Below are 17,378 nucleotides of genomic sequence, written 5' to 3'. Positions count from 1 at the left end.
TAAAAAATTATTTCTGTAAATAAAAATCATGAGTAAATATGGTCAAAGTTCGCAGATCCATACATCTTCCCAGTACTGAATATCTTCTATGTAATGAAAAAGGAAATATGCAACTTCAGTTGACAAAAAAAAAACCAGGTCAACAACAGAGGCAAAATACTACAATACTACAACAGCTATAACTTTTGATAGTATTTTCATCATTTTTCCCCATTAGATAAACACGTTTCTTTTACTCTCTCAAGCATGTTGAAACATGTCCAAGTACCTTGCCCTGTCATGGCACATACTGGCATTGCCTTTTGTGCAACTTCCACTACAATTGTAAGTGGACTGAAGTCCAGACTAAAATGCAGTTGTCAAAGTAACACAAGACCTTACACACATGCAGGCTGGGTGGATGACTTGCCATTTTTAACATCACCGATGCATCGAACACAGGAAATTTTCTGAGTGATTTTGAGTGTAGAGCGAGATGTTTTTAAAGATACAATAAAAGGTCTGGAAATTAATTGAATATTTACAGATGATTGGGGTCATGACTCTAGACAGTCATTCTCCCCATTGACAATTCTGAATCTACTACCTTCATTGATCTCTATGGTCTTATAGAATTCGATGAGGCTGCTTCAAATAGTTGAGTCAATGTCACATAGTCTGGGTACTACTATGGAATGCACTGACTGTTGGTATTATTTTATAGGATTATTCAAACTCAAGTACTTGTAATTGTGATGTGTCTGGCTCGGTGCACGTGTTTGTTTAGCCTACACCCTACTTCTTCGCTTTGGCCTATGTGCCTCCCATCGCAGTGTGATCGGAGGCATGGAGGCCAAAGCGAAGAAATAGGGTCATGGCTACTGTATTTTGGGACAGGTACATGACCTGTGAAGCTAGTGTATTATTCTATCAGCTCACCAGCAGCACAATGCACACTATGCTTCCTATTGTTTCATACATTTATTCACAGTATTAAGGAGCTCTCAAGACCAATGCACCAACATCAGTGAATGATTGGCAAGTGTTGAACAAAACAGCTGGAAATATGGAGGCAAACTACTTCCTTCAACTAAAATCACGTTCACCACCACCATCTTCAATCTTTGGGAGGCGTTGGCTTAAAAATTGAGTTACATTAGAGTTATTCATGAGCTGCCACGTCAAAGCTGCGGTTTTATTTACTATCATTGGCATATTGAACAATCAAGCACTACTTAATTATAATGGAAGCTGTGGATATCATGTATGAGCATTGTGAATACTGTTCCTTCACTCGCAAGCTGTATAGTTCTCATCTACTTGCAAAGTTGATGTTATTCAATATCAAAAAGGACCATTCCCCCTACCCCTCTCTATGGAAACTCTGCAGGCCAGATGACACTGTCACCATTTGTCAATGTGAACCCAGTAGTCTGGAGTAATGCATGCAGACTTGTTTCAGCCTAATCAGACTATTCTAGCAGCACATCCATATTGCTTTAATCTTGCAACAAGTAAACAGTGCTGGTCTGGGACTCCATAATCAAACTAAGTGAGGGTACTTCCCACTTTCAAACACACATCTTATCATCTTTGATAAGTATAGTATAAGAGCATTCCCCTGTGCATATAAACCACACCAACACACGAAGTCTCTTAACACAAAGAAAAGTTCAGTTTAACATTTTAATTTTATTCAAAGTTTGGCAAAAAATTATATATATCTATGTACAACATTTTCACATAAAATGGTGGGCAGTCTCGGTTGAAATACACAAACATACTTTACAACGTAAAACTCACTTAATTTACATTTCTCCCTGAAATACTTCATTGACATACACGCAGAATCAGTCTGTGCATACAGTCGACTACTGTACAAATCACTTGGAGAAATTCATTTCGCAAAACAGATACTGCATCGTACAAGCACACTGTATTCTCAGTTTTCCGCCGGAATGGATGCACCAGATATGGCTCCTACTTTGCACACTGTTTGACTCTGGCGTCTGAAAGGAGGGGAGGCCAGCACTTGCAGTCAGACAACGTTGAATGCAATGTTACTGGTACTATGATTAAAGGTTGTAAAGACCATCTGTATATTGTACTCAAGACTGTTAAAACGGCCTCTGATTGTTGTTCGTCATGTCACTTTTAAATAGGATATTTTACACAAACACATAAACTTGAGACTTCAGTAAAAAGCTCTGACAAACGCATAAAAGGGAAACATGACATTGCTCTCAATAAAGCTCAACTTACAAATACCCAAACACAATATGAATCTGCTAACAAGATGTTCACTCTCAGCAATAAGGGCAAGTTATTTCACATATTGACGTATGTGACAGTTTGTGACACAGAGTTAGTTAGAACTACTGGAAAACTTAACTATCACCTGCTAGCACTATGGCTGTCTCTCTTCTCTCTCTCGTAACAGCCACCCTTAGAAAGCTTATCAAAGAAGGGATGGTGCATGGCTTCTTTAAGGCTGATGCGGTCGTCAACTTCATAGGCAAGCATCTTTTCGATAAGGTCAAACAGGAGAGTATGGTCCTCACTGTCACTGAGTTGGTATTTCTGTGAAGTGAATAGAAATCACACGTTGTAAGTTACAGACCTCAAAAATGTAACTGGACCTACATTTAAAATTTTATTTGTTTTCTAGTGACTTGGGATTCAAGCTAACTAAAACACGCTACAGCACTTGCACCATCCGGGAAGTGACGTAACTTGTTATGCATGTAACTCTCCCATCAGACAGTTTCAATTTAAAGCATTCTCTTCCTGGGAAATAAAGACAGACCCCAGTCTTCTGTGGCAGACAGAATTAATGGAGATCTGTATTTTGATACTATCAGAATTTGACTCAATAAAGGCCTACCCTCAAGGGCTTGCAGTTCTCCCTGACATATCGTCCTGCTGAACTCTTTTCATCCCAATCTAGCCTTCCTTGGTGAAAGTATTTAGTTTTCCTGCAAGCGAAAGAAAAATCATTATAATCAGAGGCAAACATATCTTGGGAGTACACAACTTCACTTGAGAATCACACTTGTACAAATTAAAATAGTTCAACCATCTCTTGGCAACATGAGAAGCACAACAAATTGAACTTTTTTAGTTTCAAACATTTTATAAACATTTAGTTTCATGAAACTAAGGCTGTTCTACAAGTTTGATCAGAAATGGTCACCTAGAATTTGGAAAGTGTTTAACAAAGTATTTTCACCACTCCAATACAACCTTACATCCTGATGTTTTAATTTGTATAGAGTACTGTTGTTCAAACTTTTGCCACTACTATGGGACCCAATGGAGATGGTTCTATAGTTAGTTCAGACAACTTAAAAACACTGCAATGTACGGTTATGTTGGGGTCATAAAATAGAAAATTCAATAATACCAGCACTATAGCTTCCCAGTAAGAATTTCAGTGAAGTTTACAAGAGACAGAATGCTAGGCGTTATGAAGGAACAGAACACAACACATACCAGGTATTCTTGACCATCCTTGATGGCAATGGTCCAAGGATTGCTTCCATCATGGCAAGATGCTCCCGGTTGCTGTGAGTCTGTATTGAGGAAAAGAGGGCATCATTAATTCACAGTAAAATGTGTGCAGCTCTGATACTATAATCTCGCTACCAGTGTGTGGGTTGAGGGTAAAGTGCACCTTGGTGACAGATATGCAGACTCTCAATGTTTTACAATTTTTTTCTGATCTACCACTTGTGGGGGCTAAGAGTAAGTTAGTAGTTACAGCAGCTTAGTTATTTTTGAAAATTAACTATTTAAGTCTTGCATTTCAAGGTGCATACCTTTAAATAAAGTTTAACACCAAACAAGACATGAAATTATGATCAGGTGGCAGTATGAACAGTGTCACGCATTTAATGATCTTTTGATGAGGTCTATCTGCAAACATTCCTTGCTTCTCTCCATGACAATGACAGTGAAAACCTTGTTTATCGATGGAAATTTTCTCCCATGGTTTTTTGCACATACTCATGCAAGTTTTGAACAAAGTGCGCACCACTGAATAAATTTGAAAGTACACTCCAATACCTAATGAAAAGTCATTTCACATTACACATTATCATAAATTGATGCAAATGGTATTTATGTCAGCTGATACATGATGACTGTGGGATAACACTGTAGAGAGCAATTTGCTTGCTGATTTTTTCTAGACTTGCAATGATTTCTCTCTCACATTTTGGGAAATGACGTTTTTTCATGTTGCTGACAGTGGAAAGTTTACTAACCTGGAAAAGTGTAATGCCCTGGTAAAGTTCAAACATGATTGTGCCAATACTCCATACATCGCAGCGTTTGTCCCAACCAAGTTCTGGATGGAAAAATGCAATTCACAAGCTTTTAGATCTTGTCCACAACAGAGCACTATAAGTTTCCTCATATGAGCAAGGCATGAGAAAGAATGATTTTCAATGCAAATGAGTTCAAAAACAGTCTCCCTGTTTGAACATACTTACTTTATCATCTCTGTAGGCAATTGAGGGTGAATTTGGCAAATATCAGTACCCAAGTGATGACTGTGCAAATTATCGATTTGGCAATCTGAGTAGCTTTCAATATTAGTTGGATCTTTAAAGTGTGGACTAAGTATCAAGGTGTTACAGTGTAATAAGGACACAAGTCCCAAACCAAACAGACTGCATGCTTCAATTCCCACAAATGTATTGTGAATGCCAGCCAACATACACAGCACATACATGTTTTTGCCACATCATTGCTGATGCAACAGGGATTTACCTACCAAGTATAACTTCAGGTGCTCTGTAATGCCTTGTTGACACTATCGTACTGTGGTGTTCCCAGTCAAACGTCGCAGATCCGAAGTCTATTAGCCGTATGCTAGTATCGCGAATCTTCCTCTCATCAATCTTCTGCAATAAGAAAGGAAGAGGGGCATTAAACATCAACCAATGCTTAATGCTGGCTTTTTATGATACATAAACAATAAGTTGAAGTTTGCGTAATGTTGAAGTGAAACGTTTCCACAACAGTCCTCACAAAGCTTTTCATGTTTTACGCTACAGCTGATTTTAATCTACATTTGCAGATATTGCTCCTCAAATTTTACTGTTCCTCTACAGATATACAGTAGAGCAACATATGAATGCTGCTATTTATATGTACGAATTCATGGTGGGAAAGTCGTATCTTCTTCTCACAAAGATGAGGTCTGACTAGCATTCAAAGTATCAAAGGGTAAAAACTTGCACATTACCTTTTCTGGATTATACTTTACATCAAAATCTGAATTGACAAATAGTACATTCTCTGGCTTCAGGTCAGTGTGAGTTAACTTGTTCGAATGAAGAACTGTAGAGAGGAAAATATTTATCATCAGTATCACGTGAAGTGCTCCTTCATCATCAGTTACATTAAATAAACAAAGGAAATATTTCAAAGCAAAAGTATTCAAAATCCACAGCAACTAAAAAGACTACACAAATTTACTTACATTTTACTGCAAGGCACATTTGGTGTGCTATATGCCTAACTTGATCGATTGGATATGGAATGTAGTTGTTCTCCTTCTGCAAAATAAGACAAAATACACTGTTAAGTCCCAAGTGATCTCTAATTGGTGAGACAGCGCCCTTAACTGCATTTGAGAAGAATATGTTTGTGATTTTGCATAACTTTAACTGATGACAAACAACAAAGCTGCTCTTATTAAAAGAATCAAATATGCACTGGTACAATTTGATTAAGTGTTTAACAGTTGTAAGATGAAAGCATATGATGCACATCAGAAGGCAATTAAATTCACCTTACATGTAAATAGTTCAGATTCAGCAAATGTAATAATGCTGGTTCACAGGGATACAACATATGAAGACATGCACATTTGGTCTATTCAACGAGATGTCTGTCGATGGTTTCAAAAATGCACTAGCACTTAAGCCAAGAATATGAGATGGTTTCAAAAATGCAATAAGACTTAAGCTAAGAATATGATATATTCAGGAGATATATCACAACAGGATCAAGGAAAGTCATCTGCAACTCACCAGGAAGTCAAACACGCTGAGTCCAAGCATCTCAAAGGATATGCACACGTGGCCATGATAATCGAACCAGTCATACATTTCCACACACAAACTGTAATACAAACATGTTCATAAGTCAGACATTGATGAGATAAATGCTGTAATCCTTGATCGAGACAGGTATTGAAATACAGCTTTGCTTATCCACATGCATGTTTATCTTCATAAACCACAGAATTCCAGACAACATGCAGTTTCATATGCCATTTCAAATAAGCTGATCGCTTTTTTCAATATGTCATGATCATGAATAAATGCGGTTTTTCAATCTTCATAAACCCTTTTCCTGCCAAGTCCATATTTCACCATCAGGTCAAGATGGTTAAAATTAATGAAACACAACATGTTCCATACTGAGTATTTTAAGGCAGTACGCTACCATTCTATATAGGAGAGCGCCCTCTTTTGTCCAGAAGATGTACATGTTCCATTAGACTACCTAACCTGGTGAGCGTGAATAACAGGACAAAATGGCAAAAAAATCATGCTAGTGACCTTATATTTTTTTCAGGTTTTTATGAATCAAAACAACCGAAATTATATTTTTGCACTGAAAAATCAACAGTTGTTTTTATTTTGAAAGATCAGTAGAGAAAATAACAATTGTAGCTCTGACATAATATCAGTAAGCTAGAGGGTCAAATCTCAGGTCTAACAAAATTCACTTTTCGTCACTTTTTGCTGTTTAGTAAGAAAATTTGCGTGGTGACCCCAACTTTTTTGGTTCTAAATCAAAGAACACTGTCTGTTTGATAGATATTGCTGTACTTTTTAACATTTTGAAAATTATTTTGTGCATTTATATGAAGTTTATATTTTTAAAAAAGACTAATTTTACAGTTAAATGATAAATTTAGGGTCTAATATTTAATTTTTAAGACAAGACATCACAAATTTTAGTTGATTGTCCTAATTCAGCTGTCCTGGCAATGCAAAAATGTGGTATGCACACTGGGATCTGTTAATCGTTTGCGATAAAATAAAAGATTCTGCTGGTAAGTGCAAATTTCGCAAAATGGGAGATTTAGTGGTTTTCTGTCAATTTTGACATGTGTTTTTTCAAAAATTTTGCATGGGTACCCCATATTTTTTTTATATCTTTGCAATGTACACATAAAGATTATTTCAGAAAAGTCAACTTCAAGAATGTCCCAACATGGAATGGTAGCGTACCTCCTTAAATACTGTACATTTGAAAGCTGTTGAAAACATAAATACTGTAAACTTGATTTTTTTGGACTAAAGATGCTAACAGACCAAGCCAAGTGGGTGAAAATACGTCATGTTTTGGCTTTTTGGCTCAATACCGCTTTTTACTGACTTGGCTGATGGGGAAGTGATACTGTCTGGCAGGAAAAGGGTTAAACTACACTTGCGGTAAGGTTTCACTGTTTTATATATACATGTTTACAATATCAATCAGAAGTAGACAACTTGTGCAAAAATATAGGTCATATTATTACCATTGTCATGATACTTACCTCTGACTATATGGATCCTTCTTAGTAATTTTTTTGAGAACATTGATTTCAAGTTTAGCTGCCAATCTGTACTTGTCTATGTTCTTTATTATTTTAAGAGCTACTTTTTCTCCTCTGTGGAAGAGACAATACAGAGCAGGAAGACATAAGTAGCCAGTTTCACAAAAAAGCTGCAGCACGGACTCATTTCCTTGAGGAACTTCATACCAATCCTCTCTACTATTTTCTACACTTGTTCCACAAGCACTGCTTGATCATGCTAGATGTTAACACAGTAAGATACTCAATAACACATTCATCAAACTGTCATTTGGTTTTGCTCTTAATGCTATGATACCTGGCAAAAGGAAATGCACTTGTTACTGAATTGTTATGAGTATCATTTTAATTCACAAATTACTATTTCTGTGTAAATTTGATGGTTGACGACTAAATCTACCTCATCTGAATAATTCAAATGTAAAGATGGCAATGTTTTCATATTTGCTGTTCTATTCTGACTATGACAGCACCTTTTGCTGCCTTAGTTGCCTCACTACATCTGATCCACCGCAATAAAAGATTGTGTTCACATCTTGCATTTTAGCGGAGCCAAGCAGCTTGCATATACTACTGCAATCTGTAACAAGTGACAGTTGTGAACCTGTTTTCCAACTGCTCAGACGGTCTGGCCAATATGTGATGTGAGATTCGAACAAGATTTTCCATGGCAGTTGGTCAGATGTAATTAGGAAAGAATCAGCTAAAAAAACCAGCAATGAAAAGCAAATGCGCAAAATTCACCATCTCTGAACTGAATGTTATAATCAGATTGAAATCGACCTTGATAACAATTTGGCTGAACAGCCAAAGGCATTTGTATTAATATGTAATCCTGTTGATAATTGCCACTCTAAATTTTATAGCACATGTGCCAACCTTTCAATAACTTTGCACTCTAAATCACCTTGAACAAGTCCAAACATGAGTGTTTACTTCAGTCTGAAGTATCACAATTACACAAAACACTCTTATTTGGACTTGAATTAAGAATTTTGAAGAGTAGAAAACAGAAGCTTGGGGAAATTCTACTTTGTAGGAAAAGATCTAACATCAGACTAGATTTATGACTACATGTACTGTTTCATATGATTTTTAAACATGTTCATTATGCATCATGTTATTGAGCATACTTCGATTTTGATCTTAATTTTTATTGCAGGTAAAAAATGGTACATCATGAAAAGTGACTGGACAAATTGGCACTACATACGTTTGACTGTCCTTGCAGGCTACCACCTTTCCAAAGGTCCCTTCACCAAGCGTATGGAGAATTTCATCTGGAAATGAGAGTTAAAATACAATTAGAAAGGGTTTGAAACAGAGTTAAAGTAGACATGCTGTCAGCTGAAACATAATTTATAGGTTCCTCTTTTCGAATTCTCAAGGGATTGCGTAATTGATGTAACCACACCAACCCCTCTCCCAGCCAGTATTGGATAATCATGTAGCCATACCAAAGATGTCCAATTGAAGCCAAACCAATTGCTAAACTTTATCATCATGGATACTGTCTTGATCAATGCAATCTACAGTATTGCTTTTGAAAACAGCAAATACGCTTTTCAAAACAACAAATCAACAGTTGTTTACATGACATAAAGTTAAACTACTGAATGTGAACCATGTGATCGGCTTTCAGTGTAACATGAAATTGAGGTCTTATCACTTTGTTCTGGTACACCCTTATGAAATGCAAATTTCATGGATGTTTTAGTTCAAGAACTTTCACAGAAGACCCTAAAAGCTCTGGAAAGGGAATAACAGTACAAAGGTGCATTTTGAAGGTATCTAATGGGCAATGCCAGGGCCATGAAGTATTTTACTTTCAACAGTAGAATTAACTGGACCCTCCAAACTTAGTGTAGTGAAATTAACGCTAAAGGTTACAAATATGTTCTGTACATCTAGCTTGGAGCCAGTCGCCTTGGCGGTAGATGAGATGACCGTCTTCATCATCTTCGATGGTACGTGGTTCTCTGTAACTCCTCTGTTTTCCATAATTCATGTCACACATTCGTTGGACACCAGTCACCATATTCCAAGTTGAAATGCCATTGATGGATGCGTTGGAAGGCGGAGTTGATTGTGTTCGTGGGTCGTTGATGGGTTGAATTGATAATATTGACAGGCCCATTTAAAGTTGATTGCCAAGCAATTTGACGTGTGCGCAGCACATTCCGATCAATTTGCACATCATTTTCAATGCCCCGGCATTATTCAGGTCATCAGGTACATACATATATAAGAGTAAGACATGGGAATGCAAATTGCACGTCAAATCAAGCAAAGATCTATGATTTTCAACAACGGAGTCATACAACAAAACAAAATATTGAAAATACCAGCCAAATATAGCAAAGGTTATATGGACATATCCTGTAGGGACCTAGTGAGTAGGCACTCCCTTTGTAGAGATCTTGCCATTTCATTTTTACAGAGCGAACTGCATGTATGGAAGGCACTTATCTTTTGCACCCGCTTGAAAAGTTGGGTAACTAACTTTGTTGGTAACAACACCTTGAGCAAATGTATTTTACAATATCAACCAACCAATTCAGAAACTCAATGATATAGAATGCTGTGCATAAGGCACTGGTCATTCACTAAAACGTTAATGATTCCTCAGCTTTTAGTGTAACACCATAGTGGCAAGGAACTCAGTGTGCAACCAAATCTGTAATTTGATGGACTTTACAGTTGTTATCACCTTCATATTAAAAAAGCTACCAGACCAACCACAGCAATGTAATGAAACTCACATAATATATGCCTCTCTATGGAGTTATCCTAAGCAGAGGAAGCACTAATTTCTCTCTCCACTTACCCAAATTCTTCCATGGAATTACTGTTTTGGAGAGATTTCTTTTCAAAAAGCATTAGTTTGTGAAAAGAAACAACTGGAAACTTACCGTAGAACCATGGCTATTTGAGTGATGCTTACGTCGCTTATGTCTATGTCTCCTATAGTTTGAACTGTGTCTGCGTCGACTGTCTTCATCATCAGCATAGTAATAATCCTTATTATAATATTTGTAGTAGCCATCACTTCTGTCACAATAGGCGTCCTTGTAGAGCTGCCTCTCTGGACTGTATGAACGGTCCCTCCTATTATCTGTCCTGTAGATGATTAACAAACAGAGCCCAAATATAGATACAATTTTAGAAAGACTATCTGATACAAAATATGTCTGAAGAAGTAAAAACAGTGCAAAAGCCTCAGAAGAAATGCGTATTAGTGCTTTTAATTGTGACACAAAGCTGATCATAAAAAGTTGATTTCATTCTTATAACTTATTAAAACATATATGCTTCCATAAAATAGGACAAAGCGAATGTAAGCGGGTCTTTCACAAAGCACACTGTGCATAATGGATTTTGTGACGCCCTTCAACATATTCTACTAGTACTAGGTCAATTGAGTGAGTCACTAACTCCTAGTCTTTAACCCTCTCTACCATCAAATGGAAAATTACCAACTTACTCTGGTGAATAGTAGTACTTTCGACGAGATGTACAATGGTCACGGCGTTCTGAACTACTCGACCTACGACGTTTCTTGTGTCTGTGGTGATGACTGCATTTCTGCTTGTGATATGATCTTGGCATCTGTAATAAATGAGATAAGAGTCGCGAATAAATTAAGATGGGGCATAACGACGCGTACTCTCCGCGGCACAAGAATCATGTGCGTGCGCGGGCCCTCAAATTGCCCTTCCCAACGTCGAACGTGCGTCACTCATGTATGAATTTTGAGTTTCAGATAAGCGTGACGCAAAAAGAACGGAAAAAAGTAAACGGGAAATAATTACCAGCAAGAATACTGTTTTACCAGCGAGAAAATTGTTTCTAACAACTGAAGCCATACAGATACAATGGAATGACCTTCGCACAGTTGAGTCGCGAAGGACACCGATGGTGTCCTTTTCACGCGGTGATAGTGACATATTGAAATGCGAATTCGACATACTAACTTATGTTGCATGTAGGCGAGTTAAATCTGTGGTAAGGTTTTAGAGCTAAAATGTGACAAATTGTGAAAAAATATGGAACAAATGTTTCGCAGGGTAAAGGAGAGAAGTCTGGAAAGCCAATATACTAATGAACAATAAAACGTCAGACATTGGCAGAGCGCCATTTTAGCTCTCGAAAATCTCTCTGCAAGGTCCATAGTTTCTATAGTTTAGTTGACGAAACAATTATTATTTTGTAATAGAAATATCAGAAGAAGTACTAAGATTCAATATAAAACAAAAACTAATCAAAAATGTCCTACCGTGCCGCTCAATATCCCCCAAAACTTGTCCGCAAAGAAATCCGTCTTGCTCGTTGATAACGCAACGATGGGAAAATAATTTATGCAATACACGTTCGGAAGGCGTCAGTTATGACGTTTACAATCTCACTTCATCAGACCAGCATTCGCGGAGAAGACGGTAACGTAGATATTTTCATAATTATTCACTTTTAATACCGTAAATATACTTCAGCTATTTTTAAAGCTAGTATATCAAACTTTAGTAACCCTTTACTCTCATATTTGCACGTGTATTTGCAGGCGCAATTAGAAATCTGTGTCTAGAAATACCACATTTATGAGCTGAAAGTAACGGTTGTTTTGATTGGTGCAAATACCAGAGCGCTTTGCCGCACAACCGCTTCTTTATCGCATAGACAGGGAAAATGGACAAGTAATCCTTCACTCGGTCGATTGAACACTTTCGGTGCCTTTAACCTGAAGCGATATTTGTATCCTCTAAATACGTGAAGAGTTAATTTTTTCTCATTTGTTTCTAGAATTCAGCTGGAATGTTGCTAATTATGATATGTTAGCAAATCTCATTCACCAATCAAACGACGTTTATTATAAGAAGCGACATTCCGCTGTTGTATGAATAAAACTTCTCCCAACTTTTTACAGCCGGAAAGAGTAATTTTTTACAGCGTTCTTGGTACTGTTTTCAAATTTAACCTTCTTGAACTAAATTTGATCAACGATTTTATATTTAAACATTTTATTTTGCTACTTCATTATACATGTGCACGAATTCAGTCATTTTACATGTATAATTTTGAACACGTCGAGAGGGGTACTTGCTATTGTTGTACTGGATCTTGACAGCGGGACGAACCCATACTGCACGTGTACACTCTACGGCACTCACGTCGCTGTGCAAGAAGTAATATTGCATGTAGAATATGGCGTACGTGCGCCCGCCGATAGTGCGAGGGCTTACTCTTAAGGGCGTTCAATCGATTAAAGTGCAATTTTGTCCATTTCAGGAAAGAGTTCGAGCGACAAGGTAAGATATGCTTATTTTAAGGGAATGAAGAGGCAGAAGCATTTCTCACAGCACGCGAAATCATTTGCTTAGGCACAACGTTGAGGGAGTTCTACAAACTCCCCTGCAGAGCATGGCATTTCACATGTACATCATCAGGGAATCCAGTAATCTGGTTGTTGTTGTTGTTGTTTGTGTTATTGTTCATGTTTATATTAGTCGTGGTTGTCTCTACATGCTTGATCATTTTTGAACTACAAAAGTTGGGAGCATCTGTACAACATTTCAGTGCCATCAATATTAAAGCCATTGCATTGTCACTGATTGTGTCTGATAGTGATGATAATATTTTACTCTATGCACTAAACGTTTCTCTGTTCATAGGCAGTTCCTGTGTTACATCGGCAATGAAAACATGAGGAGAACAAATCCAAAGTGTCGGCTGGAAACCAAGGTCTTAAATGACAACTCTGAGCCGACCGTAGATATGACTTTCGGTGAGTAAAATTCCATTTAAATGGCTGAGGATAATGGATTTTATCTGCTTACAGAGGTAAACAATTTTACAGCTCTACTAGCACTCTGGTCATAAAGATTACTATTAAAGCAATGCACTGGTCAGCATTTTATTTTGTAACACACCTCATCCAAACTCTCTGTTATAATTGGTTATGGTTAGGTGGTATGCATCATTTTGATGTTGAGGCATGATACAAAATACGCCACCGTTTTACAAGTGGTATAGCCACAAACTGATGATGTCAAATCACCATACACAAAACACAGACGCACTGTGTATTGTGTACAGCGATTTGACGTGATCAGTTTGTGGCTATATATGTACCACTTGGAAAATGGTGCCCAAATTATAGACTGGCCATATTTGAATAAGCAGCATACATCTGTTTTCCCTCTTGCCTGAGAGTCACCTGAAACAGTCTGTTTCTCTCGGACTATGGCCTCGTGAAACACTACCGGTATGTATATAGTAGATACAAGACACTAACTCATAGTAACTGAGCTACTATTCACTTGATAAATGGGTTAACACCATCCTTAGGTTTGGCAACCTAACTGACCAGATAACAGTACATACAGACAAATGTTACCATGGTAACATGCATGCACACATTCTGGAAAATGTAAAAGAAATCGGCAGTGTTGTCTGTGAATGAGGGGAGTGAGATAGCGGAGGAGTTTTTCAATTTTTCAGCCAGAAAATTGTATGAAGTGTGTAATGAAGTACATATTGATTGATATTACAAATAAGTGTACGGTCAGTAAAGCAGTAAAAGACTATATCCTGTAAATGGGTAGAATTTAAAGAAAACCAGAGAAAATAGGAAGCCTTTTTAGGTCAACAAATTTCAAGATTTACAGCTTGTGGGGTTTTCATATTCATAGAAAAAATTCTAACAGTTCATATGTTTGTATGTTTACTTTCTTTGGGTTTAATGTACAAATAATAACAGCCATTCCAATTGCACCTTCAAGGTATTTTTGCAGTTTAAAGTTTTGAATTATCTATACAAAAATCTGTAGCTATGAAGGAATGTTTTGAAGCTTCTGAAAAATAATGTACTTTGTCATGTTTTTACTGCGCTGATATCATACACCAGCCCTATGAAGGTTGGATTACCATTGCACAATACCAGTATCCTATGTTTTTCTAATAACCTAGGTGGTCTTTTTAATGCTCCTGCGCAGACTAAGTAAACAGGATTTAAACCAACAACCTAGGCATCGGTGTTTTTGATGTGTTTTGAAAGCTGAATTTCTTGATGTCAAACTTGCTCCAATTGCTTCTTGACCGTCGTTTTAGAATGGGAAAATTCACAAACAGAGAGGTTGGTCGCCACTGACAAGTAACTTTTGGCTTATTGACCTGAAAATTAAGTCAGTGTTCATTGAAAATTCGAAGACTGGACCCGTTGACAGCAAAGCTTACTCATGACTTTCATTGCTTGCGATCTTGCCACGATGCCACTCACTCACTCCATGCTCACTGTCACTCAACAAGTTAACATTGAAGAGTACGTTTTAGTAAAAGTCCTATTTTTTGTGGTGATTTTTCACCACTGGACTTTAGTTTTACATTATTATAAACGTTCATACAAAGCACAAAAAACCGCTGTGTGTTTCTTTTTTTTAACCGTATCGACATATTGTGAGACACGGTAACCTCACAGTCAACGCAATGAACTTTGTTGAACGTACGCTCCACTCCAAGCTCCAGCTTTTTCATATTCAAAATCAGCATACAGTATTTAACCGGTGGTATTGTTTGAACTGCATTTTATTGAAAGCGTTTATATGATTCTTTTCGTCAGCTCTTCATGCAATTTTATGAAAAATCTTATGGAAATGTTCACAATGACATAATATGATTATTTTTTGTTGTTTAAGTCCGTGTTCCCTCACGTGAAAATCGCTCTCATGAATTCGATTTCTAGGTAATTATTTTTTTCACTTGCCCTGGGCAATTGGGCAACCCTTAGTGTCTTTCCCTGGCATAGGCCCTTGAGGAGACAACTCTATGCTGCTATCCTCATGGCCTGTCAGTACATTGATACTAGCCCATGAGCTTTGGCAAGTTGATTTGCTCAATGTTTTATCAATTATTTTGCTCCGATACATACACTTATGTGGGCTATGGGTTCATGACATTCTTGGAATGCTTGCTTTGGTCGAAGAAAGAATGTAGTCACGTTTGTACATGCCATGGTAGTTACCCAAGGGACCAAGAAAATTCGAGGTTTAGAGGTATCATTGCTGAGTGGGTAGGGTACGGGACTCTTGATCAGAGATTGGTGTGTTCAAGACCCAGGTGTGGGGAGGGAATTGAACTCACTATCAGAGGTTATGAATTCAAGACTCAACAATGGTGTTGTACCTTTGAGTGATGCACTTTACACCTCAGTGCTGAATTTGATAGTGGGTGTCATGGATATCTCATCCTGTAAATGGGCTTCTTTTCCATGGGATGACTGAATTAAATTAAAAAAATATGTAGCCGCTACGTGGGATGGCTTTTCTTTTATAAGCATGATAGGTAAAGCATCATTATTAGATAGGGGACGCTGTGAACAATGAATATGGGATAAAACCAATGCATTGCCAGATCATAATATCATAAGTGTAGTAAAAAGCATGATGGTTCATTTCTGAACAATATTTGTGCAGAAATTATTAAACCAGTCAATATAAATCTGATCTTTTGCTTTCTGCATCAGTATTTTCTGTAATGAAGTCAAGAGTTGTTGACCATTGTACACAGACACTTATACTTTGTGAGAGCATATACAGGCGACCACTGACCACATAAAAGAAATGGCAGCTCTATAGATTATAGTAACAGATAAAATTTGACAGAATTCCTCATTAAAATGGTGTCCATGAGAGTGAACAAGAAGACAGAATTGTAGTGTACATGTATTGTGTTAATGGGAGGGGGTTGTTGCACATGTTTCAAATCATTGAAATATATGTAGGAATTTCTCATTGATTTTTTTACTGTGTCTATAACTCTTTATCATTTCAGATGATGGCAGTCGACTTTTATTCAAATGTAGGAATCTCACAAGGACAGAGATTTTGAAGAGATTTGCAGCAGAAATTAAAGAGAAATATCCAGATGCATATGAAGAAGCATGTCTTTGATGTTTGATGGTCACAGAGAATGCAGTGTATGTAAATAGGTCACTGGAAGCTTGATAAATTGTATTTCTTTCTTCCATTTCTGAATAATCTGTACTTTGATTGTGAACCGAAACATTTCTGACTGGTGATTGCTTCAGATTTGGAATATCCAGATGGCATATTGTCACAAAACTTTACATTTCTATTCCAGAGTCAGAATTGACCTTTCTTCTCCAGATAGTTCTGTAGCAAAGTAGAACTGACTACAGTGATGCTTGCTCGGCTCCAGCTTTGGCGTGAAGCATTTTCAGTGAAAATCATTGTTTGCTTGAATCAAAATGTACAGTGATGTGACAGACTCATGGCATTCTGTGGTAATCTGTGGAGTGATGAGGTCCCTGGATCAACCTCCAAGTAGTTCAGGCATGTTTAAGGAGGCACGTAGCATCTACCTATCTGCTCAAAGACGTTGTCAATATGTATGTTCCTTCAACTGATTGGTTGGCGGAGATTTTAAAACCCATGTTTCTTTCACTGATTGGTCGGGAGCGATTTGAACCCCGACATAAGATCATTTTAAGTTTTGTCACATTCACCAACTGGTAAATAATAAATTCTTTGTACACAGCAAGCCTGTAGTTGATACGGTGTATGTTGTTTTAAGTCACCAATAGTGTAAAAGTTATTGTCTCTTGTCTGTGCCCAATTTGAAACTCAGGCTACTTGTGCGCAAGTTTATGACTTTCAACAGACATACCCTATGTAGTGTGCCACAAGTGACAAGACAGTGAAAAGTGACCATCTTTCTCAACAGACTCACCAATGGGCATGGAGATCTACCACAATACTGTTTTCATAACTTTTGAACATTAAAGCCC

General features: G+C 37.4%; 2 protein-coding genes across 2 annotated transcripts; one reads left to right on the top strand and one right to left on the bottom strand.

Moving 5' to 3' along the window:
• Positions 1 to 1,651: 1,651 nt before the first annotated feature.
• LOC139115643 (dual specificity protein kinase CLK2-like) lies at positions 1,652 to 11,989 on the bottom strand. The gene is made up of 15 exons (XM_070677922.1): positions 11,856 to 11,989; positions 11,064 to 11,188; positions 10,492 to 10,699; positions 9,485 to 9,569; positions 8,793 to 8,859; positions 7,541 to 7,654; positions 6,021 to 6,111; positions 5,468 to 5,543; positions 5,231 to 5,325; positions 4,757 to 4,886; positions 4,245 to 4,327; positions 3,472 to 3,551; positions 2,864 to 2,954; positions 2,378 to 2,559; positions 1,652 to 1,988 (listed from the first exon to the last, which is right to left on the bottom strand). Exons 2-15 carry the CDS (start codon positions 11,186 to 11,188, stop codon positions 1,922 to 1,924), a joined length of 1,494 nt encoding a protein of 497 aa, XP_070534023.1. The 5' UTR covers positions 11,856 to 11,989; the 3' UTR covers positions 1,652 to 1,921.
• A 694-nt stretch (positions 11,990 to 12,683) lies between these two features.
• Positions 12,684 to 17,131, top strand: LOC139115644 (large ribosomal subunit protein mL53-like). The gene is made up of 3 exons (XM_070677923.1): positions 12,684 to 12,882; positions 13,246 to 13,358; positions 16,403 to 17,131. Exons 1-3 carry the CDS (start codon positions 12,779 to 12,781, stop codon positions 16,519 to 16,521), a joined length of 336 nt encoding a protein of 111 aa, XP_070534024.1. The 5' UTR covers positions 12,684 to 12,778; the 3' UTR covers positions 16,522 to 17,131.
• Positions 17,132 to 17,378: the final 247 nt, after the last annotated feature.

This window comes from Ptychodera flava, chromosome 17 (assembly GCF_041260155.1).
Source record: "Ptychodera flava strain L36383 chromosome 17, AS_Pfla_20210202, whole genome shotgun sequence".
Classification (NCBI taxonomy): Eukaryota; Metazoa; Hemichordata; class Enteropneusta; family Ptychoderidae; genus Ptychodera; species Ptychodera flava.
This window is presented reverse-complemented; position numbering and strand designations above follow the sequence as displayed.

What these genes read in the sequence shown, in the direction of transcription:
- LOC139115644 (XM_070677923.1), top strand. Translation starts at nt 12,779, where the DNA reads ATGGCGTACGTGCGCCCGCCGATAGTGCGAGGGCTTACTCTTAAGGGC. An exon ending in GAAAGAGTTCGAGCGACAAG is followed by an intron (nt 12,883 to 13,245) that starts GTAAGATATGCT and finishes CTCTGTTCATAG; the next exon opens with GCAGTTCCTGTGTTACATCG. An exon ending in GACCGTAGATATGACTTTCG is followed by an intron (nt 13,359 to 16,402) that starts GTGAGTAAAATT and finishes TTATCATTTCAG; the next exon opens with ATGATGGCAGTCGACTTTTA.
- LOC139115643 (XM_070677922.1), bottom strand. Translation starts at nt 11,188, where the DNA reads ATGCCAAGATCATATCACAAGCAGAAATGCAGTCATCACCACAGACAC. An exon ending in CAAATAGCCATGGTTCTACG is followed by an intron (nt 9,570 to 10,491) that starts GTAAGTTTCCAG and finishes TATGGAAAACAG; the next exon opens with AGGAGTTACAGAGAACCACG. An exon ending in AGGATGGTCAAGAATACCTG is followed by an intron (nt 2,955 to 3,471) that starts GTATGTGTTGTG and finishes TTTCGCTTGCAG; the next exon opens with GAAAACTAAATACTTTCACC.